Consider the following 25989-nt stretch of genomic DNA (forward strand, 5'->3'; position numbering starts at 1 on the left):
TAAAGTGTCTATATATATATATATATATATATATATTAACTTTTTAATATAATGCATGGAATGCTATCTTTATAATGGAAGATTATAAAGTATAAAATTGAGATACAGGTATGTATTTTCTATTTTTAAAGTGTAAAATTCATTTTAAAATTATTTAACAAATATTTATTTTATATCTTTATCTATATCTCTTGAACTAAACATATTTATATCTTTTATGTATTTCTTCCTTTTATCATATGGTACAGTGACCAAATGTAATCATAAAGTACTCTTACATTACCTAAGCAAATATGAAAATAAAATATCATTAATAGTATTATACTAGATGGGGAGCGACACTAATTTTTTCATAAAATGTTTAGACGCCATAAAATATGTTTCAATGGAAAAAATAATTCTTATAACTAGAGTTATAGTATTGACTAACCAATTATCACTTGATAAATCTAGTTAAAACCGGTTGACTTTTATCTTTAATTTTATATAAAAAAAAACAATATTATTTTTATATTTTATATAAAATAAAAAAAGTTGACTCGGGTCAACCCACCTGGCCTAAGTTAATCCAAATCAACCCACTTAACTCACGACCCAAGACTTACTCCGGATTGATCCTCGAGTTTGGTTTGAAAAATATATAACTTTTAAAATCAGTAACATGAATCATTAGAATAGAAACACCAAACTCGAGGATCAACCTGGAGTAAGTCTTGGGTCGTGAGTTAGGTGAGTAACATGAATCATTAGAATAGAAACACCATACATGAAAAAAAAATAAAAGTTCAATCCTCAACAAATCAAATGTCGAAAGATGGAATTTGAAAAAAAAATCCATTACACAAAAAGATTAAATTGAAAAACAAATTCACAAAAAGACAAAAAATTAAAAGAATAAGAAATAAATTATAGCATCGATTGGGTTGAATAAGTTGACTTTATTTTAATGAGACGATAAAAAAAAATATTTTTTCTTTATTGAAAAAATAACCACGATAACCTGAAAAAAAAACCTTAAGAAATATCTAATTGGATAAAAAAAATTAAGAATAAAAAACTTGGCTCGAGCAAACCCAAGATTATATGATAAACATGTAACCTAAGTAATAAAAGGTAAGCCAACTCAACTTAATCCTCAAAATCTATAGCCCAAGTAATAAAATCAGGATAACTTTATATATCATTTATTTAAAATCTGACCTGACCCGATAGTTTAACTCATAACATAAGTGATTCAGGGTCTAGCACTTTTAGTTTATCACCCTATAAAATGACTAAATTATTAAGATGATATTGAGTTTGTTACTTTATAAAATAAGTAGATTTTAAAGATTACTTTGAGTTTATCATTCTATAAAATAAAATGTTTTTAAAATTACTTTGGATAATCACTACATAAAATTACTATATTTTAAAATCACTTCAAGATTCTCACTTCATAAAATAACTATATATTTTAAAATCATCTTTGAAAATGACTAAAATTTTAAAAATCATTTTGAGTTTTTCACTTTATAGAATTATTAGTTTTTCAAAATTACACGAGTTCATCACTCTATAAAATAACATATTTTTAAAATCACTTTTAATTCATCGTCCTGTTTGATTCTAGTGTTTTTCAATTGATTCTATTGATTTCAAATCTTAATATATTAATTTCCTGTTTTTCTAATAACTCTCCGGTTTAATCTTAAATTTCATCCAGCTTGAGGTTAGTGAAGGACGAGAGAAGAAGGAAAAGTAAAAGGAAAGAGATGGATAAAGTTAACGCATTATAATTATAATTATGCTCATAAATCGAGTTATGAATTTAGTAATTAATTTGGATTGATATTAGTTTAATATATCACTTTCTTGATATAAAAAAAGAAGATATCACTGTGAACTCGGATCAGCTTCAGCCTTAATTAGATAAATAGCATCCCTTAAAAAACCATATTTTTTAAAAGCATATGCTTCTTGGTTTATTTTAGTAAATAGACGCATTTATTTTTCCTTGCACAATCAGAGCGCGGATAGCTAGCTAGTTTCTTCTCTTTCAGCCCTCTGATCCATGGCCATTCCGAGAGGAATTTGTCTTCCTCGAGCTTCCATTGACAACCAGCTCTGATAAGCCCACGTCACCCTTGGCCTGCCTTGCTGCTATTTGTCTTTGTGTGGATCTGTAGTACACAGCATATAGGATCAATTGGGCCACTGCAAATAATGCGCCCGTTCCATTGGGAGCCTGAAAAACAAACCATAGGACCATGTTAATTTAGAACACACACAGGGAGGGGGGGAGCGGCGGGGGGAGAGATAATTACCAGAATGAAGGGGTCAAATTTGATAAAAGCATAAGCAGACCAGGCAACACTATTGGCAAAGGAAGCAAGGGAGACGTAAAATGGCATGTACTCCACACTTTTTGTAGTAATCACGATTTTCTGCATGATTAAAACAATCCTATCAGTCAACTGAACAAATTATATGATTATCAAAAAAAAAACTGAACAAATTATATTTAGCCCAGAATTAAGCTAGCTAGTAACCTCCATTATGAAAATCAGCACACACATGGCATTATGTTACAGTCCATATATATTAAACCACAATGAAATTAAAAAGATACATAGAGCAATCAAGATTTAAGGAATTGACTGAAATTTGCATGATTTAGGAGACTAACCATGACTGATAAAGGTGAAGCATACATCATGGTGTTAAAAACTATGGCAACAATTCCAACAATGGCAGTTCTCTTCTTGGTGGTATGGACTAGAGTTAGGACCAGAGTGGCAAGGAGAGCGATGGATACAACCTCAACAAGCACAATTTGGAGCACCTTAAACCTCCCTTTCTTGTCTGAGTAAATAAGAAAAAGGAGAAGGTAGACCATCTCAATAGCAACCCCTGCTCCATTTATGGTCCAAACCAAGGTGCTGTTGGGGTGCACAATGGGTAGTCCGTATAAGACCCAAACCATGCAGTTGATCATGGTTGCAAGGTACGGGGCTGGTGAGAATTGCTCCACTGATTTCTTTCTCCATATCTGTACGAAAGTTGGCCTGAGAAAGTCAATAAAAGAAAAGGTAAGTTATTAAATTAATATTCAAAACATGCAAGTTTTACATTTTACTTTCTAAAGAAGGTTCTGCAAATCAAGTCTTTTTAATTTATTTTTGAAGACAAAAACAATAATAAAAGAAAATGCATATGTAATTTGGTCCCAGATGAAGTGGTTGGCCAATGTTTCTTGTGAGCGCATATATATATATATATATGGGGAAGAAAATTAAAAAAATGGGGCGACTTTATAATTCACATAATTTGGTTTAAATAATATCAAATAGACAAAGCATGCTATAGAATTTATTAAACTGAGAAAGAAAATTGATATAAGGATAAAGTAATAATCAGATTGAACATGCATACAAAAACCACACAGCGTTGGTATCTCAAATTGACAAGGTTTATAAAATATCCACGCAGTTCGAGAGACTGTGTGCTCAAGAACCATTCGCAGTAGTACTTACACTGGTGACAAGAACAGGAGTAGTGAGATGACATTTCCTACAAGATAAGCAAACAAATCCCACATCATTACAGAAAAATTATAAGAAACCCAAAAGCATTCTCCTCTTCTCTAAAACACATACAAGACCACAAGATCCCTCAAAATGTTAATGGAGCTTAAAGAAACTAATTAGAACATCATTTCTATATAATTAAGAAACTAAATAAACCTTCTTACCTATGATGCCAACCACAGTTCTAACAAGGTCTGCAGAAACCATGATTCTGAGATATGAGGCTCTAAACTAAAGTGAAGAGATTTAGTTTCTTATATTGAAGATGTTTCGATGTAAAGAAAATATAGATAAAGAGTCTCATAAACAAGGGAGAGGAATTAAGGAGATAAAGTGCGTGTCTTGAAAGCTAAAATTTGGCAGGTAAATCCAGAAGAAGTGGTTACATGCATTGCAGGAATTGGCTCGTGAAATTTGCACTAACACGTGTATCTTAACTCGCTTCCTGTATTTAATCCTTTTTTACTTTTCGTCCATTTGTAACTTTAGGATGGGATAAGTTTGAAAATAGAAAAGAATTGTTATAAAAATAATTGTCATGTATTGAAAAAAAAACTATGTTTTCAATGAAGTTTAATCATTTTTTAATTTTATTTTGTGTGATAAGATAGATAAATAAAATTTAAGATAATAAAAAGAAAGAATATAAGGGGTGACAAAAGAGGAAAGAAAGAAAAAGGGTCTAAGGAATCAAAAAACTATATAATGGGAGATCATGCAAAAAAAAAAGAAAAAGAAAAGGAAAGAAACTAAATAGGAGAATCGATTAGAAAAATCCTAAAGAGATGCTAGTTTAAGATGCAAATAAGTAAATATAACATAAAGATCTATTATTTTTCTAGTTTAGTTTTGTTCCATGTATTTAAAAAAATTTAAAAAATATGTTTTCAATAAAGTTCAATCATTTTTTTTACTTTGTTTTGTGTGATAAGATAGAAAAGTAAAAGTAAAAGTAAAAATAAAAATATGAATTAATGGGTAGATGAAACAAATGTGGTATAGTAATATCATGGTTTGTGGAGATAAAATAATTATTGGGTATTCCAAGAACGCCCTCCTTCAACTCCTATATCAACTATTCATTGACCCCCGTCGCCTCCAACATACCTGATACTCATGAGTTATGAATAATTGCTCCGTGGAAGGTGGGTCATGGCGAGGTCTTGAAGCGCACATGCATCTATCTAGTATTTGCTTTCCTCGTCAATTTATTGCTATTTGATCTTCTTCTTCTTCTTTTATGGAGATTTTGGTGTCATTAATTCCTCGAAGAAAAGATTTGCTGTGAAGTAATTATAAGACGCCATTGTTATTTGATATGGTTAGCTTATCTATACATTTCAAGAAAAAAGAAGAAGAGAAGAAGCTTATCTATATGTTAAAAAAGAGCTCAAACAGCTAGTTTTAGTGTAAAAATGGATGGTGATGGAATTCTATCACTAAATAACTCCAAATCAAATTCATTATTTCAACGCTCATTAGAGTAGCACAATTCATTAAATACAGAACCACCCCAAGATTTCATTGCATCTAAGATGCTATCTTTTTTGTTGAAAAAAATATTAAATTGATGTTTTTTAAATAATTTTAATATGGTAATAATAAAAAATTTTAAAAATATTATTTTAATATGTTTTCAATTAAAAAACACCGTATAGAATAACGAACGAAATACATGCTAAGCTGAAAAGAATTAGATTGGGTGGAGGCAGCCGGTGACTCAACCACTAACGATGAATTCAATTGAGGTACTTTAATTTTCTTTATTTATCCATTAAAGACAAGGAATATATTCCTCAGTATGGTGAGAGCATGCGGTCACCTCCTTTAAGCAAAGTTACAGCAGCTAATTCCTCAGGGGCTTGTCCATGTAAACGAGGGATTGCATTACAATTAACCTGGACATGGACTCATGGACTCATGGACTCATGGACCCATGGCAGTACAGTTCAGTACCATATCAAGAAATCTGCAGTGCCCAAATGAATGGTATGCCCCAACAAAAATGATGCTTCCTTCCAATCTATCTAGTTCTTGATAGATATCTTATCACCTGATATTGATTACGAGAAGATGCTCCAATATTGAGTATCGTGGGCACTGAAGCCATGATAGGATATATTATTCAGACTGGAGTTGAAACAATCCACAGAAATATAGCTGGGATTGGCTACGCATAATCATGGTAGCCTTTCGATGGACGAGAACTTACGTTGCTGCTTTTATGAAAGAACCTCCCGTCAGTCCTCCGTGTCTAGTGGCTCACAGGGATTAGAAATCCACATGCTATCATTGGTTGAGCAGTGCAATCATTTAGAATGAAGGCAACATAAATTTTTACCAGCTATTGCTGATGCCACTCCGCTGGCTCATACTCTGGCAGAGTACTAGAAGATTAGGCAAAATTTTATCACCAACAGGAAAGGAGAAAATCCATGCAAAACCATTTGAGGAGTTGTGTATACCACATGAATTCTTGAGTTCATATTACAACAATAAGTGGGGGATGCAGAATCGTGATAGAGAAATGCAGAAGAAAACAGCAGGCATTCTCAAAATTTATTTGCTCAGATGAACATTCTTCCATTCGGTGAACACCTTTGAGGTCACAATACAGACAATCAATAAAACAATTCAAATAGACAAACAAATTGGGATTTCAAAGCGCAAGAAACAGAAAACTCACCAGATTATAACTTTGACACTATACAGGATCTTCTAAGCTACAGAATGTGCAGGTGTGGTAAAGTGGATAAATACTTGCCATACATTTTCAAATTCTAAAACCCCACTTCTTCGTTGATTCTTTCTTATTTCTCCTTGAATTAGGATCGATGAGGTTTTCCAGTGATTTTGCCTTTTTGTTACGAGCCTTGCCTGCTTCTTTTAGGAGCTCAGCTAGCCTACTTTTCTCGTCTTCAAAATCAGGATTTGCAATTCCAAGCTTTTCTTCTCTAAGTTTTAGAACATACTCCAAGATCTCTATTGCATCTTCAACCCTGCAATGGAAGCCATAAAGTTCAACATCGGATGAAAATAAATAAACGAATCTCCAGCTTTAAGTAATGTTTGAAGTAGTAAGATTGAAACCTCAAAACTAGCCATATGCTTATCTTTCCAGAATGCTGTCTCTATTATAAGCTTTAACAAACAAAATTATAAGACTTGAATATACACTTCAAGATGTAAACCATAATTCAGCACTTAAACTCCACCATAAATCTTCTCATCTCATCAATGCATATATAGTGGAGACAGAGACATCAAATAAATAATTTTCATGATAAGAGAAGCACATGCAACAACTTCACAGAAACAAATGAGATAAACTTAACATAGACTCAATCAGTTATACTGTCCAGAAATCCTCCCCAGGGACAAAATACAAAACCAACGTCAAAATGGATAATTCAACCACTCTAGTCATAATAATAAGATGGATGTCTGAAGTAGTAATATTGAGTAGCAAAAGTTTGAAATGAATGACAAATTACCTTCCCATAGCATCATAAGTTGCTGCAAGATTGCTATATACTCCAATGGTATCTTGATGGCATGGGCCACACTCCTGTTCTAGTATCGCCCTCGCCTCTTCAAACAACTCACAAGCCTCGTCTATTTTAAACAGCTGCACACAAGCCAATCCCATCTGGTTCAGCACAACCCCGAAGAAGGCTGACTTCCTCTCACCACTGGTTCTAAGTTTTGTCACAGCACTCTCAAATGAGTTCCTTGCTTCTTCATATCTCCCAACCACGTAAAACATCACTCCCATTCGAGCTTCGATTCCAGCAATAGTACTTTGCTGTCCTGGTTTATCCTCCAACAACTTCATTGCCTTTAGCAAGAGCTTCAATGCCTCCTCGGGCTCACCTATAGATTCAAAAATGGCTGAAATCTCAGTCAATCCCCCAGCAATCTCTTCTGTCGTGGTTCCTGGTACAGGTTTCGCATATATCCTCAGAGCATTTTCACAGTAAGACTTGGACTCTCGGAGTTTTCCAGTCCTATGGTATAAGTCAGCAAGACGTACAAAGACAGATGCAACCGAAGGGTGGTTGTCACCCTTTGATGACTTGAAGACAGTGAGTGCCTTCTGATAAGAGAAAATAGCCTCATCAAAGCGACAAAGAGACATGTAAATGTTTCCAACGCTGACATCAATAGCAGCAACCTCATTGTCCTGTTCATTTGCAATCATTGCCATGCTGGCAAGGACAAGGTGCTCAAGTGCTGGTTCATAGTCTCCCTTTGCCTCGCATATAAGAGCCATCAGCCTTCGGTCAGCTGCTTCTTCAATAGATGCCGGTTCGCTATGTGCACGATGAATTTCAAGTGTTTTCTTGCACAATTCTTCTGCTTTATCGAAGTTCATAGCTTGAACATGTGCCTCAGCTAAGTACCTGGCATCTCCAAATTAATAGACTAAAATCGAGTTAAACGAAGAAGAAGCATGCTGATTCAAACTTCCTTGTACTATACATCATAAGCAGATAACACCGAAAACTCAGTATTAAACATGTCAGGCTCATTTAATCAGACTTTGAAAAAACAATACCTAGAGAATTTGGCAAACATAAACATAAACAAAATCATATCAAGCAAAGAAGTAATAATAAAACCACGGATTTGCTAAAAAAACACGATCATATCACTGCATAGTATATACAAATATATAACACGCCAAACAAATAGGAAGATTTACATAAATGGATAGTTTAGCCTCCAGCAGCAAAACTTAAGCTCACATCTCTTCCTAAAAATAGCCTACAGTATAATTCCCTCCAACAAAAGATATCACAATTTATCTCATGGTAAGAAATCCAAAATCTATTTGTTGAAGGAATAATCAATCTTAATTGCCTTATTAACAATCTTACTCAAAAAAAAAAAAAGAACGCCCAAAAAGCAACACTTCCTCTCCAAATACATTAGCATTAGCATAATCAGTGAAAAAAAAGAAGAAAAACACATAAATCATACGTGAAAATCTTAATCTCTCATTAAGACAAAAGTCCCAATCTTAATTACCCGAATATATCAAATTTACTTTCACACAAAATAAACACTTTAAAAACAAAGTAATCTCAGAAAACAAAAACAACCCATTAAGAAAAACAGTTGAAAATCCAAAACCCACAAACCTGCAAGTCTCGCCAACTCGTGGATCAATCTCCCCCAAGCTCTCGATCTGAATCTGCAACCCCTTCTCATAGCACTCAATAGACTTATCAACTTGACCCAGCATTGAATAAGTATCCCCCAACTGCATATAACCACTAAACCCAGCAAGTGCATGATCCATTCCTTTACTGAAATCAGGCACTTTGATAGCCCTTTCAAGCACAGGCACTGCCTCTTCAAACCTCCCTAAACTACAATAAATAGCACCCAAAACATGAAGACTCATAACCAAATCCAAACTTGGCTCCTCTCCTTTCTCAATTGCCACTCTTTCAAACGAATTTGATGCTCTAATTGCATAGTCCAATGCCTTAATGGGTCCTTCACCAGATGCAATAGTGTCACGGGCGAGCTTTAAGAGAAACGGGCCAAGATCCGGGTTATCCAACGAAGGGTCCGAGAGGAGAGAGTTCGGGTTTGGAGAATCCGGTGGAGGCTTTTTAGTGGAGCGGGCAGGGGAAGGTTTGGATCGGGAAGGGGAAGGAGATGGGGGTTTTTTGGGAGTCGGGGTTCTGGGTGGTGGCTGTTGTTCGGGTCGGGTTGAGGATCCGGGTAGGATCTCAGGGACAGAAATGTGAAGTGGTGGTGCATCTGGCGGGGTTTTAACAGAGACAAGACCTGGCATGGTTGTCTAGTGAGAGATTTGCACGGAGAGAATGTGTGTGTGAGTGTGAAGAAGAGTGAGGGTTATGGAGAAGAAATTGAAAACGAGAGAGAGGGAGAGAGGTTGAGGAGGGGGCAATTAGGTGATTAGAGGATCAATTAAGAGAGATGATTAAAGACAAGGTACCAAGATGGAACTGACAGGAAGGTGGTGCCTAATTTTTAGGACATGTCAGATTGTAGACAGTCGGACATTTTCATGACTCCAAGTACTGTAGTGTTCTGTGTTTTGTATGGTACGGATGCGGGGATAAATAAAATGTCTGGATTTTTTTCCTTACATAGTTTTTACTTTTCTAACTGCCAACTGACAGGCTGAATAAATCCTCCTTGTTCTAACGGATATATTACGCTCATGAACTCAGTGACCTCCATAAAATCATACAAGGAGCTTAGAGAGAAAGCCCATAATGAGAGTACTGTTCCTTACTTTACTCTGGTGTCTCCATGATTATCTGGATTCTAATCCTGCCGTAGAAGGTTAAGACTATTTTGGTTCGTCCCAAATCAATATATGAATTTGAGCCACTGATTCAATATTTAGATTCGAGTCCTTCTACTATGGATGATTTTATTTTTATTTTTGTTCTTCTCCCTCAGTATATAGGTTCGTGTCCTATTATGGACGGGGTCGATGTTGGCAACTTCATGCTTTATAGTATGATAATCGAAGCAATTCCGAGCTGACCTCAATATAAATTCTGCAATGAAATATATATCTTTACATGTTGAGGGCATGATATACTATGCTGGGAGTTTTGGATGATCCTCTGGATACCTTCAATTCTCTGTACAATTAATTAAACGCCAGAAATAGAATAACTATTTTTAAAAAATTTATATGTCAGCTAAAGATATGAATTTGATTGATAAATGTACATTATTTTGACAAAATGAATTCGGCTGGCAGTACGTAGAAGGAGCATATCTTTTTCTTGTCATTTCTTATCCGTCTCTAATGTGATCATGGATATTTTACGTACGTTGTGATCTAGATTTACATATATATCAATGTCAAACAATAATGATGATCGATGAAGAAGATGAATTTGCAGTCTCTTTATGTGTATTTACTTATCTCTTTGGGTAGTGAAGCAGTCATATTGCATAGAACATGCTAGCTATCATACCCCACGATCAGAAAGCATGCATGAGCTATTGTCCTAAGAGAGTAATTTCGGCGAATTAAAAAAGACTTTTTGCCACAAAATCTACAGACAAGTACATAGTTTAACATGACATTCTCATCTTCAACGAAGAGTTTTTATTTTATTTTTTATCCCCTTGGTTTCACGGCTAGATGTACGTAGCACCATCCGAAGCAGCGTTGGCTAAGCCTGATCCTTTCTAGTTTCACCACTATTCATTTCCGTTCTAAGAATCTAAAATACAAGCTCATAATTTATGCGCTCTCTCATTGAGTTAATTCAACATGATGTATAGATATAAGCCTTTTGGACATTGAACTTTTGAGCAAGTAGCTGGTTCACCAGCGAGAGATGTCACCAACACCACGAAATCTCCGTTGTTCGGGTTTGTTTGGCAGTGTAGTTGCGGTTGTTTTTCAAATAATTTTTTGTGCCAAAATACATGTCAATGATTTTTTTTTATTTTTTAAAAATTATTTTTAATATCAGCACATCAAAATGATTTGAAAATACTAAAAACATATTAATTTGAAGTTAATAAAAAAATAAAAAAATTTTAAATTTTGTCAAAAATGCTTTTAAAACGCAGAAACAAACAGACCCTTCATGTTCAGGCTCGCCACAGCAATAATAGGCGTGTACCTCTGTGGTCTCTGTTAGCTTCCTCATCTCCATCTCAGCTATATATGGCCTAAAATATTGAGCAATCATAGTATTTATAGCAGCAGGCTTTCTATACATCAACAACCATATATATATATATATATATATATATATATATATATATATATATATAGTTCTGTTACCTCACTTGGTGAATTTGCACGAGTCTTGCCATCCTGCTGCACACCTAAAACTCTGGCTGCAAGAGGAAAAAAGATGGAAATAATGCTTCTTTAATGAGTATTTAGCAAATAGAGAACAAGACTGATATACATAAACATGGAGAACTTGCTTACCTGCAGATAAATCAATGGGGTATAGAAGGAGAATGACAAGTGTCATTCTGGCATGCATGTTAAAGTACTTTTGTTGTAAAATATTTTCTAACAAAGCTTTAACCTGGACCGCAAATTTAATTTGGTCTTATAATACGCTTGTTGACCTTGTTTAAGAACCATTTTTCCAGCATATATAATGTTACGATGAAAACGCAGTTCCCAGTATCTAGCTAAAGTCAACCGCATGCACTAAGGTAGCCATCAACTGCCTTGCATTGCATGGCTCAAGCTTACACAATTTCTGCTTTCAATATTCTCTATTAATACTCCACATACATTGAACCATTTTTGGCGTTGTTAATTTCACTCTTTGCTAAAGTGGTGTCATGATCAACAGCATGAACCATTGGCTGCAGGCCATGACCTATTGATTCCACATACATGATTCAACTCTCTATATATAGTCATGAATGATCGATGCATTTCATCTTAAAACAGTACAGTATTGGTGCAAATGGCATCATAATAAAACCAATTTAGGATAAGGTTAGGTTAGGTTAGATGAGCTGATTTTCTTATGAAAACAGACAACAGTGCTAGGGACTGCAATATCCTATATATGCAGGATGCCGGAATTCAAATAACAAAGAATTGCTCATGAGGTGTGCTACCTGTTCATGTTGCTTGCTTACTGTTCAATAGTGTTACTGCTTCTCTAATTCCTGTTAGTGTTAGAAATTAATCACATGGAGGGCCAAGTCAAGGAATATGAAAACACATCTACCCTCTTCTTGTTGGCACTCAATATCATGGTAATTGGATGGTGGAAGTCATACCAATAATATAATTCACGGCACCTTCTTTAAGTTGACCACTCAACCTTCCCATGTCTTCCTTCATAAACTTTAATCCTCTTCTCCTAGAAAGATTCGACGATAGCTTAACACTCCAACTGTCTCCTTTTGTCTATGTTGCATCAAAGATTTTTAAATAGTACTTAAATCCTTGTCTGAAGTCCTTGTACATTAGAAATTAGGCTATGGTTTTCCAATCCGAGACCTTGTAACCATGCAAGGAGAAAAAAAACTCTATTCAGACCTGGATATGTTATTTCAAATTTTAGCAAACTTTTTTCAGGCCCTTGATGTTGATTGACTTTGTTGTAATTAAGCCATTAATTTGTGTGGCAAAATAGTTTTATTCTACCCGATGATGCCGTTGAAGAAATAGAAATCACATTAGCCAAATTGGCTTGAGAACCAAGAATGGAATCATTATTAGAGATAGCAATCTGTTGGCTAGAGTACTTTACCTCTTATTATTACCAAACCATGGGAGTGCTGACATTACAGCGTTTCATTATTGAATTTTTTTTTTTTTTATAATCCTTGATTTTATTAAAAACATTGGTATCTAGACAGTAGCCATAAAAAAAATTAGGAAACTTACATTGAGATATGAAAAAAAAAAATAGATAAAACAAATCAAAACATTAATAAATTTTTTATTGATTTGTCCAAAATTTAATATCATATGTACTGATTAGAAGATCAGATCCCGAATATACAAACTAGTGATTATAGAACTTCAGCCAATAAAAAAGATGGTGAAGAATCAAGCTAAAGTAGGAATTAAAATCTGCCTATTATTTTGAACTAGCCGTATATTTTAGGTTGTGCAGAAAGATAAAAGCTTTCAAACTTTTTTTTTTTAATTTTCAATAACCAACACATATTATTGATATAACATGTCATCCAAACACCTAGAAAAACATTCCCTAATTCGCCACCAAGAGAGAATTCTCATCTAAATATTCCAAGTAAAATTGTGAAAAGGTGGTCAGTATTCTTAACTTATACCACCAAGATTGCAACTTGCTTGAGCCTCTAGCACTAAACAACAATAAAACAAGAAATTCATCGTGTTGAATCTATTTTGAATAGCTAGACAAATAAAACATTGGATTTTTGGAGGTCAATTCTTTAATCAAATTTCTGTTTGAAAGTAAAGATTCCCTTCATGTCTTCATCAAAAACCTTCCATCACTGGTGGCTGAACAAATTTTCTTGTCATTATTGAATATGTTATCTGTATGGTATCTGAAAATGATTCAGTTACTGCATCATTTCTCTATTTCCTAACACATTCTCTGGCATGGCCAGAAATTATTGGATCCTCAACTTCGCTAGCTGCAATGGAATATATATATATATATATATATATATATATATATATATATATATATATATATATTTATATATCCTGGAATTCAAAAGGGCATCTTGTTTCCCAACATAGAAAAATTGACTTAGGGCCACAATCTTATGCTGACCTCATAGCTGATAATGCATTATCAGATTATAAAATACTCACAGTTATGGTACTTGGTACATATGATATGCACATTTACATCTTATATTAGTTTAATCTTTCACAGATATTATTCCTTTAAGGGGAAAAAAAACCAAAACTTGTCCATTCTGCTGTTTTTTTTTTTATTGTGAAAAGAAACTTTGATCTGTAGCTCTTGTATACAGTACTGGAATTTTAATTTACTTTGCAAATCATTATGAGGAATTTAGTTATATTACTCAATTGGTCACCCTGCTGATGCTATTAAGAAAAGAGAAGGGACATACTGACATGCTTATGATCAGAAGGTGCTACATTTGCATGGCATCTAAGATTGGAAGCATCTTTAGATCAGAAGAGATAGTGGAAGTTGAAGATTCTCTATGAAACCCAATAGAGCTACAAAGAGTAATTTCTCATTATTCATTTTCTATAATACATTCCATAATTTATGCACTCTCTCATTGAGGCTCTCCTTACTTAACACTCCACATAAATACATATATTTTATTTCAATATGCCTTTTATTTAGGCATTGAAGTTTTGCACGTACTGGTGGTTAAACAGTCAGGGGTGTGGTTCGTGTTTAGGATTAGGCACCGGATCTTTTTGGTAGTCCACCATAGCCTCCATCTCTGTGAGCTTTCTCATCTCCACTTCATAAATGAGCTACATCATAAAAACATATTATAACAGAAGAGTTGATCAATCAACAATGACTAATCAATGATGATGCTAATTATGCAGCTGTGATATAAATGTTGTATCCCTTGTAATTAGGACAGGACCCGGAATCATCTAGGCTTTCGGATTGTCTGAACTTGAACTGGAACAAGCATCGATGGATTGGTCATCTCAGATGAAATTTAAGCAGTATCAAGTCATGTTATAAAGTATGGTTTATTGCTGAAAATAACAAATAATTAAGGCATGGCATGTACGCATATAGTTGCGTAGGCAAGTACTACTTATTAATAAAGTCTTGTTACCTCACTTGGTGGATTTGGCAGAATATGGCCCTCCTGGATGCCTGAAAATCTGGCTGCAAGAGGGAAAGAATGGAAAACATGTTACTTTAATCATTACGAAATAATAAGGTGATTTTACATGGAGAACTAACTGCATGCTCACCTGCAGATAAATCAATGAAGAGGAGGAGGAGGATGAGAAGAATAGTTTTGGTCTGAGAACTCATTGTAAATGATCTGGTGATATTGTTGTTATAGGTTCTGAGAGGACAAAGGATGTGTTAAATTTATAGGGAAAGAACCATGTAATTAAACACTTCATGGTGCAAACTGCACTCAAAAGCTTTGTAGAATGTTATGATTAAAAATGCAACAGCCATTAGCAAGAACACAACCAAGTCAAAGGCACTAATTTGTGACCTCAAGAGTCAGGTCCTCCTGTTCTCCAAAAGCTAAATTGATTAGGTCGAAAACAACTGACTTTGCATTTGCAGGGCTCACGCTCTATACATCAATTCAGCTTAGTTGGATACATTATTTCTTTAGCAATTGCCTTCGTTTCACTAGTCTCAACCATTCTTTCCAGTCCATTCGTTCTCCACATCTGTTGAACCCATTTTGGCTTTATTTCAGTACTGTTTAGGACAGTGTTGTCTTTATCAATAACATGAGCCATTGGCAGGAGGGGCCGGCCATGTTAAAATGTGGTGGTGATGTAAGAAGATAGTAAGAGAAAAATATTTTGAAACTGATCACAGCTAACTTATTTCTGCATTCTCAACTCAAGCATTTACATAAATATTTATACAACTCTTGGTACGTATACATGCACAACTCTTATAATAATAATCTCTAATATATGTACCATATTAATACGTACAAACAATAAACCAAATACAAAGTAATTATGTGATTAATGCATAAACTTTCCTAAATGTATACATAAACCATTGCTAGAGCACATCTTCCAACGTACCTCCTGAAACTTGTTTCTAGATAACTCCTAGCAGATCAGCTCTTAATCTGCATAAATCTTCATACTTCAAAGCCTTTGTAAGAATATTTACAGCTTGATCCTTGAACTTCAAATAACTCATTTTCACCTTCTTCTTGCTTATGCACCTTCTAATAAAGTGATATTTGGTGTCGATATGATTGCTTCTCTCATAAAAAAATGGATTTTTTTCCCAAAGAAATTGCAGACTTATTCTCAGTAAAAATCTCTATATTATCCTTTTGAGGCGTGTGCATTGTCTCCAAAATTATCCTTAACCATACAGCATAAAAAATGCAAAAGAAGTTGCTGCCATATATATATATATTCAACCTCAGAGTCACAATTGCTTGTTTTTTTGAACTTCATATGAAAACATATCTCTCTCCCTCAATCACTATGATTGTAACGAGCTAACTTGAACTCTTTGTAGAACAATAGTGTAAACCATAAGCAACGGTTCCTTTAGTAGACTTGAAGTATCCGTCTTGTTACTTTAGATGTGTTGTAGTATGAGCTTCTATAAAATGACTGACAGCTGTAACTCTAAGAAAAAAATGTTTTGTCAACGAGTGCAAGTTAAAAAACTCAAAATGCCAATAAGCCTTCTAAATGGTATGGATTTATCTTCTCACCATCTTCATGCTTTGACGACTTTGCACCACATTCAAGAAGAATATTCATAGGTTTACAGCTCTTCATGTTGAACTCGTTAAAAATCTTCTTTGCATAGCTCTCTTGAGAAATAAAAATGTTTCATTGAACTTGTTTTATCTCAATGTTAAGATAATAAAACATGAGTCTAATATCCAGCATTTCAAACTCTTGTATTATGGCCTTTCTAAAATCATCAAACATGGCTAGATTGTCACTTATAAAGATCAGATCAACAACATAAAATCAAGCAATTAAAATTCCAGCATTCTTCTTCTCTTTGACATAAAGAGTGTACTTATTAGGACATCTCACAAGCTTGTTCTCTTTAAAGTAATTTATAACACGGCTATATCAAGCCATGGGTGATTGCTTCAAACCGTGTAATGCTTTTTTCACCTTCATGCCCTTTTACAACATAATCCAGAGGTTGTTCTAGACACACTTCTTCCTCAAGATATCCATTTAAAAATATGGACTTCACATCCATTTGACAAATCTTTCATCTGTGTTGGGCTGCCAAAGCTATAAGAAATCAAATGGTTTCTATACGGGAGAGGTCGAGTCTTGTATCTATCCACTTCACCTTGAGCATCCTTCTTAACTTTTTAACCCCATTTTACTCCAATAGTCTTCTTTCCACTTGAAAGTTTTGTTAACTATCATGCATCATTCTTATCTATTGTCTTATTTCCACATTCATTACAGTTCTCCACTTTTCTTCTTTAATATCCTCTTTGAAATTTAAAAGCTCTAAATTTGCAAACAAATAAAAAGGTATTGAATTATTAATTTCTGTTATTTCTGCATAAGTTTCTTGAAGGCTTCTTATACGAAGAGGATGGATAAAAGGGCTTGTTTGAGGAGATACACCACTGTGAATAGATTTTGAAGAGTTTGGTAGAGTAACAAAAACTGATACAATTATTTGACTAAATTCTTTTTCAAACACAGATAAAAAGTTATGCGTCTCATCCTAGACATTCCAATACCATGAAGCATCTTCATCAAAGTCCACATCTTCTACTAATCAAAATCCTCTCATTAATGGGATTATACAGCTTATAGCTTTAAGAATTCGAGTCATGGCCGACAAAAACAAGCTTCTCACTTTTTCATCCAACTTCGATGTTTTTTTCATCTGAAATGTGAGAATAAATAATGATGTAAAATCTCGTAAATGAGAAATTCTAGGCTTCCTTCCACGTCATGCTTCTTATGGTGTGATATTCTTTGTATTTATTGAAGGAATATGTTGATAAGCATACAGCATCAGCTACTACCTCAATTCAAAAAACAAATTAGGCATTTTCTTTGACTTCAACATATTGCAAATCATAGTGAGAATGGTTCTATTATTTCTTTCAGGTGACCTCAGAACAGTTAGAGGACATCAAAGACCATGATAATCATACAACTCATGAAATTCTTACGAAGTGGACTCTCCTTCTCTATCAGACCACAAAGCTTTAATAGCATAGCCACTTTCTTCTCCACTTGCGCCTTGAGTTTTTAAATGCTCCAGAGACTTCTAACTTTTTATTCAAAAAGTAAACTCAGATTCTGTGACTAAAACCATCAATGAAAAGAATAGAGTAGTTGCTTTTACCAAATGAAGTTGACTTGATAGGTTCACAGGCATATCCGTGTACACTAATTGGAGTGGTTCAGTGGCTCTTCAAGTGACTTTTTTCAGAGAAAGAATTTTGGATTACTTGCTATAATACAACCTGCACAAATCTAATATGGAAGATCAATAAGAGGTAGTTTATTCACCATTTTCTCCTTTGCAGATAGTTTCAGCCCAGAATAGTTAAGATGGCCTACTCTCGAATGCTAAAGCCAAGAAGAATCACTTGCACAAGATTTTAAACATTTAGCACTATCAATCTGAATTGTAGAAATTATCCCATTCTTTGCCATAACAACTCTAGCAATCAACTTCCATTTTCTATATCTTATAGTGAGGCAATGATTCTTCACATCAATCCCTTATCCTTTCTTAATTAATTAAGAGGGTAGTCCAAACTCATAATATTATTCTTCAAGGTATACTAAACATGGCGAATAAAACTCATTTGCTTCATTCTTTAGCCGAATAAAAATGCCACCTTTGCTTTTAATTTGCACCTTCGTATTATCATTAAAAGTAATATTGTCATTAACAGATTCGTCAAGCTTGCACAAATATATTTTTATTACCAGTCTTGTTGCAGTATCCAGATTCTACAAATCTTGCTCTCGATCTCTCTTAGCTTGGCATGCAATCAATAAAGTAACCTCTTTATCTTATTTTCCATCTACATAGTTTGTTTTTTCTTTATTATTAACAAGACATTCATATTCACAAGCATAATGGCCATACTTATGACGATTATAACAATATCTAACATTACTTCTCATTCCTCCTTTTCTAGAACCACTACTCTTTTCATGCCCTCTTATTGCTTGAGATTGCTAGCACTACTAAAAAAAGGATTATTCCGTTGCAATAAAATAAAAAATTTGTTGCTAATAAAAATCAATAATAAAATCAGCAACCAACAATATCAAATGTAAATAATAAATATTAATTTTTCAATAACAAATTATTTATTGTTGATTGGACATATCAACAATGAATATTTTGTTGTTGATCCATTGCTGATCAGTAATGAAAAATCAATTGTTTATCTGTTGTTAATTTTTCTAATAAATATATTTTTTAAATGAGAATTTTTTAAATTATTTATTTCCCATTTATTGAATTTTTTTATAATTATTTGTGGATATTTAAAAAATAGTAAAACAAAATATAAAGAACATAAATTAATACTAGAAAATATTTTATCAACAATAACAAGTCAAACAAAAATAAATTTCAAAATCTTGTTAAACTTACATTAATATAGGTAAGTCACAATTTAATAAATATATTCTAATAAAAAAGGAGAAAGTGGTGGAAACAAAATAAGATAATGTTGACTATTATAAAATAGACCAATATAATGTGGTTGAGGCCTAAATTAATATACCAGTATAGATAAGAGATACATAGGTGTCGTCATATGTGAAACCAAACATGACAACATCGATAAAGCCACAAATATCGACATAACTTGGTCCATATTGAATAAATCTTCTTACACCCTTAATAAATTCAGAATAAATATGATAATCCCTACAACGGTGAAACATCTATAATCAATTGACCATATATTAATCTAATTAACATAATTAAACCCAACAAAAATTTTAATTTATATTTAAGAATTTATATAATAAATTATCAAAATAACTTTGTTAGTTACTAGCTCATAAGTTATAAAAGGAAACTTAAATTAAAATTATAAATGGAAGAAAAAAGAAATAAAGTCTCAAGATATAAAATAACCTTTGGAAAAATGTTCTGAAAACTCAATTTGAATAAAATTTGTCATTTCTGTTCTTGCCCATTTTCCATCATCAAGCAATCACAAATCACGAATTAGTATATTCAATGACCGTGAAATTTTTCTATAAATCAAGTTATACCCCAAAATCTAAATTAATAGCATATCTTTAACTAGAATGAAGATACATATAATTCTCTCGTTTACTGTATATAAAAAAAAGAATGAAGATACATAGCAATAAATAAAGAATGTAGGTAAATATAAGATTCCACCCTCAAATCTATTTTTTTTTTCTTGATATGCTCTAACAAGCATAAGTGCTAATCATTCACGTCAAGACATAACTTTAACTATGAGATTTCTTGAAATAAAGTACTACTAATGTTTTATTTTCAAGTATGTGACTGAAATAAGTTGAAATTCCAGTCCTCAGATAGCTCCTATCTCATGTGCATAGTACACTGTTAACTAGATTAGCATTCCTTTTCTTCTGCCTATGCCAGCTCCACCGATGATCACTGTCACTTTACCTTCTAGCCTATAAATTCCACACGATAGGATGAAGACAGGATATGACTGGTTAGGTTTTAGTCCATGTCTTAATTAAGAACTAAAAGAAAAAATCTAGAGCAGGTAAACATTACATTTATTTTATAGCAAGTTGGTTGAATTGATTCCCAGCTAGCTAGATTAAAGTGTTAGAAGGTGATAAAACTAATATTACTTTCTTGTAAATGTAGCAAAACACTTCCTATGTTAATCCGATCACTTGGAGCCAGAAATAGTATTGCAAGATTAAATGTTAATCTGTATCCATATTAATGTATAAACTTAATTAATTAAATGTATAAATAAACCATTATTAGAGTAGAAGTGGCGATGCCCTATTCATTGTATATGCAATATTTAACGCTCCAGCTTACGGCGCGTTCGTCTTCAGACACAGATTTTTTGTACTAGGATAAGTAAAATTATTAGGAAAGTATCAGTGAATTCTACAAATGAAATCATCTTAAAAACAATCAGAAGGTTGAATTTAAAAGAAACCAATAGGATGAAAATAGACAAAGGTTGTAACTGCAATAATGTCCTATACAGAATGTCAAATACCGAAGTCCACAAGAATTGCTCGACGTGTGCTGTTCGTGGTGCTTGCTTACTGTATCGTAGTATGGTAATGGACAGAGCTCTGTCGCTTCTCATGGAGGGGACCCCTAATTCCTCCATAAAGAATATAAAAACACGTCTAGCCCTCTTATTTTTCTGGCATTCAAATCATGATAAAAGTGATGGTGCGAGTCATATCATAACAATTCTTTAAGTTGACCACTCAGCCTTCCTGCATCTTTCTCTATAAACTTTAATAATTAGTCCTCTTCTTTTAGAAAGATTCAATGATAGCTTATTACACCATTTGTCTCCCTTTTAACCTTTATAGCCAACACTATTTTGATAATTCCTTGCTAAATCAAGCTACGGTTTTCCAAGCCACCAAGACCTAATAATAACCCTCATTGAAAAAATGCCCTAGTTCATCTTGGGGTTCATAGTTAGAATTTATAAGCAATTTTTCTTTTTTTCTCTCTTTATTCTTCCTTTTTTTACCAGTAAATTTTCTTTGTCTGCAAGCTATTGTACAGAGGTTTTCTAACTTTTTAGTTGTATTGTACCTAAGATTGATGGTGCTGAGGGAAGAGGAGTGAGGTTAGCCACATTGGCATGAAAACTAAGACTGGCAACATCATTAGAGATGGGTAATCTGCTGGCTGCATATTACTTGGCTCGAATTTATGATTGCAAGCCATGGGGGTTTTAATAATTGATGCTGCAACCTTTAAATATTGAATCTGTGGGTTGTATGGTATATAAAAATGACAGAAAACATTTTTTGGTATGGCTAGAAGAGAGAAAATCCTCAACTTTCCTGCATCTTCTCATACTTTCATGTAATTAAAAAGGGCATCTTGTCTCCTAAGGTCAAAGCAAAATGACTTAGTTGGGGCCACAATATTATAGTGGCTTTGTTACGAGATAAAATAATGTTTCTTAGTATGAGATAGGCCATTTAGTTTCCTCAGTGAAAGGAAAAACATGATGAACATTTACATCTTATATTATTATTTAGCATTCGGGATGTCAAACTTTTGCAGGATTTCTTCACACTATCAACTGTTTAAAATAAAGTTCCACTAGTTGTCCATCCTCGATCTGTTTCTTTATTACTGATGATGATTGTGAAGACTTAGTCTGAGCTTAAAAACTGATTACATTTTTGAGAACCAAAAATATCTCTCAGGGGAAGAAGAAGAAGAAGAAGAGGTGACCCCCCGTATTACCTTACCTGATCAAGGATGCTATAAAAAGAGGAGGAAGGACATGATGACCTTGCTTAATTAGCAGGTGCCTGCAACATTAAAATAATTTCTTAACTTAACGAAAAGATTTTTCCTGAAAGCACTTATGAAGAATTTATTAGTGGATCCCATTAATGTATCCTGTAAAAACAATAAATGGTTACGATCCTTCACGGTGTGACATGGCGAAACGTTGTCGATAAGATTAACCCTAGCTATATTGATATGCAAGTTGCAGATTACATAGCTGGAAAAAGAGGTGTGGTCCTTGGCCCTTACAAGTAAAGGGAAGCAACAGTTAATGATGCAAAATCATGACATTTCACATAATTAAAGCATTCAATATATATATGGCATTGTTATGAGTTGTTTTAAATTTTAAGCAACCAAACGCAGGGCTGTTCTTGACATTCATCGACTTTGCTGAGAGAACAGAGTGAAGCCATTTAACAGAACAAGCTGACAGCCAATATGTGTTCATTTTGAGACGATGGGATGTCTGTGGTTTCAGTTTTGATATTTTAAGTAGAAATAATAAATTTTGATCTAGATTGAAACCATGATGTAATTATGAAGGAAAAGAAACAAAACAAATTATATGGTTATTCAACCTCATGATCTTTTAAAATAATTTAATTTTTATCTGGTGAGCCTACTGATTAGGAGGATGACATTTAAAGACAGAAAACATATCTATAGGGATCAAATTAAGAAAAAATAAAAATTAGGAGATGATACATAGCATGATAACCTGATAATATTCTTATGTGCCACGTCATTTACTTGTAACTAGTCCGGTGTCCCGTCTTTTTCCGCAAGCCGGATTATTTTCTTTCAAAGGCGAAAAAAACCTATATAAGCATTGGTATCATGTTTTTTTAAGAGTACAAAGAATCATTAATTCACGATTCGACTGGACGACTTCTTTTTCTCAACACTAGCACTGATAATTTAGAATATTTATTTTTAAAAAAATACCGAGACAGGATGTATTGGATTGATCACCTTGATTAATCTAATTGAATCATTCCAACTCGTAATTTAGATTATAAAACTTTAATAATTTATAAAAAGTAAATTAAAATAAATAATAATATTTAATTCCAAAACAATTTAATATTAAAAAACAAAATTAAAAATAAAAATATTCAACAAAAAAGGTGAAAATAGATCTGGGTAGGCTTAAGTCAACCTGTTAAACACGTGATCCGAGTCATTTATCCCACTAAATTTAATATATTTTTATTTTTAAAATTATTTCTCATTTAATTATACAATAACCAGGCAGGTGAGACTCTTTTTCTATCAAATTTAAAAAGTATAAAAAAAAAAAAGAACAAACAAGGCAGTGTGTAGAACCCGAAAAAAATGATGTTTTTAAGTTAAATAATAAAAAGTTTTTTTATAAGTCAAATAAAAAAAAAAGATAAATTTGCATAACAAATGATGAATTTTTTTTTTAACTTAAATGGCTGAAAATGCATTAAGTAAAAAAAAATGGATGCCCAAGATTTCGGTTGTTATGCGCCAAAATTTATTTTTCAATCTATTTTTTATTCAAAACACTTATAAAACACCTTATAAACCTTGATAAATCCATTTATGATCTTAAATAACCCAATAAACTGTCCAACAACCCAAAATCAGCTAGAATTCAAAAACGTTTATGAGATTAGGTCTACCATATCAAGCCACAAGAATGTAAAAGAACATCCTAGATGAACTCCTTTTATTGAATGTAACCCAATGACACTAAGATTAATTTTTTTTCATGGACTAGATCAGTGTTAACCAACATATTCTCTCTCTATGCCGAAATCCAACAGCTATCTCTTTTCTCTATCAAATCAAGAATAAAAAAAAATGAAGCTATGGGCCAAAATTGAAATTTATTTAAACTAAAGCCGCTGAAAAGCTATATTTTCAAAAGTACAAGGACTAAAATGACGTGTTCATGATAATTTTAAAATCACCATCTATTTTTAATGTCCTTTTCACTTTGATCATTTAACTTTTAATTTAGTTCTTAGTTAACAAATTAGAAGCAATTTGCCATCAATTCAGGCTCGAAAGAACTTAATATCAAGGAGAAAAAAACTTTAAAAGATCAAATTGAAAAGGAAAAAAAGAAGAAAAAATTCATTGCTCCAATCCATGGTAAAATATGAAATCGCATACTGTGTTTGTTGCTATAGTAAAAACACCACAAACTTTAGCTTTTACTAGTCCATTGGCACACGCTCTGCCACGAGCTGGACCAAATTTCTTTAAACGTAAAAAACCACTAAAAGCATGGGGATTTTTTTTATGCTATTAAACCTAGGCAATAAGATAAATATTGAAATCCCTGGACTTAGATCTTTGCCTAGTACGAGTTTCTAATCAAACTATATAAGAGTTAACTCGATATGAATTAGTTTATTTAATAGGTTCAAAGAAAACCTAGATGACCGGTTTTTATTTTAAAAAACTAATGTTGAATAATAAAATTGAAAAAAAAAACAATAAGGTAAAAAGTAAAAGAGGATACCGGCCACATCAACTTTTCAAACTCGTAACTTGGTTTATTAGACTAAAAATATTATACATGGAAGAACAGTGAAACTCAATCCCCAGCAAATCTAACGTTGAATAATGAATTATCACTATTATTACTATTATCATTACTATTAGCATCTTTATTATTATCACTGCTACTATTATTATTGTCATTACAATTATCATTATTATTACTATTATTAATAAGTAATATCATTATCATCTTCTTTTTTTATTATTTACGTGGGGTGTCCGGGCCAGCTTACGCGCACCACGACTATTCCCCACGGCCCGCTGGACATCCTGCAAGCCCAGGAGCATGTAAGGCACCGCGGGGGTGACAGGCGTACACATAGAGGGTCGAACCCGGGACGGGGGCGGAACAAGTCACACAAATTGATCACATCAGCTAAACCCTCAAGTATCATCTTGATTATTGTTGTTGTTGTTGTTGCTGCTGCTAATGTTAATATTATTATCACAATTATTACTATTATTACTATAATCACCACAATTATTGATATATTAATCACCATCATAATAAACTATTATTACTATTATTAATTTTATTACCACAATTATCACCATCAGTACCACTATTACTACATATCATAATAAACTATTATTATTACTACTATTATCAACATTATTATCACTATTGGTAGTATTATTAGTAATATTGTTAATATTATTATCATTATTATTATTACTATTATTATTATAACTACTATAATTACCATTATTATTATTATTATTATAACAAAAAACTTGATTTGAAGGATAAAATAAAATAAAAAACTTTGATAAAAGGCAAAGGAAATAAATAAGAAATCAAAAGAAAAAGGACCAAACTAAAATTAATATTATTGTTATTGGGGAAAAAACCATAAACTTGATGGTTTTTGAAACACCAATAACAATGAGGGATGTATTTATTTTTTAGGGGGCAGGAGAGGAAATGATTGGGGGGAAAGGAGAAAGGACCATTGGCGATAAACCGGAAACTTTTAGATTACTCATGCTATCCATCAAGGAAGAGGACACGACAAACAACAAAATAAGACGTCGAAAGCATATTTTCAAACATCAGAAGGTACCACACGCGCCGTTCAAAATACACAACACTTTCCAAGCATTGACCCATGCAACAATTTTTTTAATTCAAAAAATAATAATTAAATAGTATATTACGTTATCACATTTGATCGAACCAACAATTACAAAAATAATTATATGAAAAGACACCAATA

The 25989-nt window shown here is 33.0% G+C and overlaps 2 protein-coding genes and 1 long non-coding RNA gene across 3 annotated transcripts; all 3 read right to left on the minus strand.

Moving 5' to 3' along the window:
* Window positions 1-1875: 1875 nt before the first annotated feature.
* On the minus strand, window positions 1876-3953 carry LOC133700368 (bidirectional sugar transporter SWEET7). The gene is made up of 5 exons (XM_062123874.1): window positions 3734-3953; window positions 3516-3552; window positions 2669-3047; window positions 2307-2426; window positions 1876-2227 (listed from the first exon to the last, which is right to left on the minus strand). Exons 1-5 carry the CDS (start codon window positions 3774-3776, stop codon window positions 2039-2041), a joined length of 768 nt encoding a protein of 255 aa, XP_061979858.1. The 5' UTR covers window positions 3777-3953; the 3' UTR covers window positions 1876-2038.
* Window positions 3954-6118: 2165 nt separating this feature from the next.
* On the minus strand, window positions 6119-9608 carry LOC133701716 (protein KINESIN LIGHT CHAIN-RELATED 1-like). Its single transcript, XM_062125758.1, has 3 exons — window positions 8714-9608; window positions 7064-7972; window positions 6119-6568 (listed from the first exon to the last, which is right to left on the minus strand). Exons 1-3 carry the CDS (start codon window positions 9376-9378, stop codon window positions 6343-6345), a joined length of 1800 nt encoding a protein of 599 aa, XP_061981742.1. The 5' UTR covers window positions 9379-9608; the 3' UTR covers window positions 6119-6342.
* Window positions 9609-14218: 4610 nt separating this feature from the next.
* On the minus strand, window positions 14219-15147 carry LOC133702422 (uncharacterized). Its single transcript, XR_009843720.1, has 3 exons — window positions 14989-15147; window positions 14847-14899; window positions 14219-14526 (listed from the first exon to the last, which is right to left on the minus strand). It is a non-coding gene; the product is annotated as an uncharacterized LOC133702422 (long non-coding RNA).
* Between the last annotated feature and the right edge of the window lie 10842 nt (window positions 15148-25989).

The sequence above is a fragment of the Populus nigra genome, chromosome 8 (genome assembly GCF_951802175.1).
Source record: "Populus nigra chromosome 8, ddPopNigr1.1, whole genome shotgun sequence".
NCBI classification, from domain to species: Eukaryota; Viridiplantae; Streptophyta; class Magnoliopsida; order Malpighiales; family Salicaceae; genus Populus; species Populus nigra.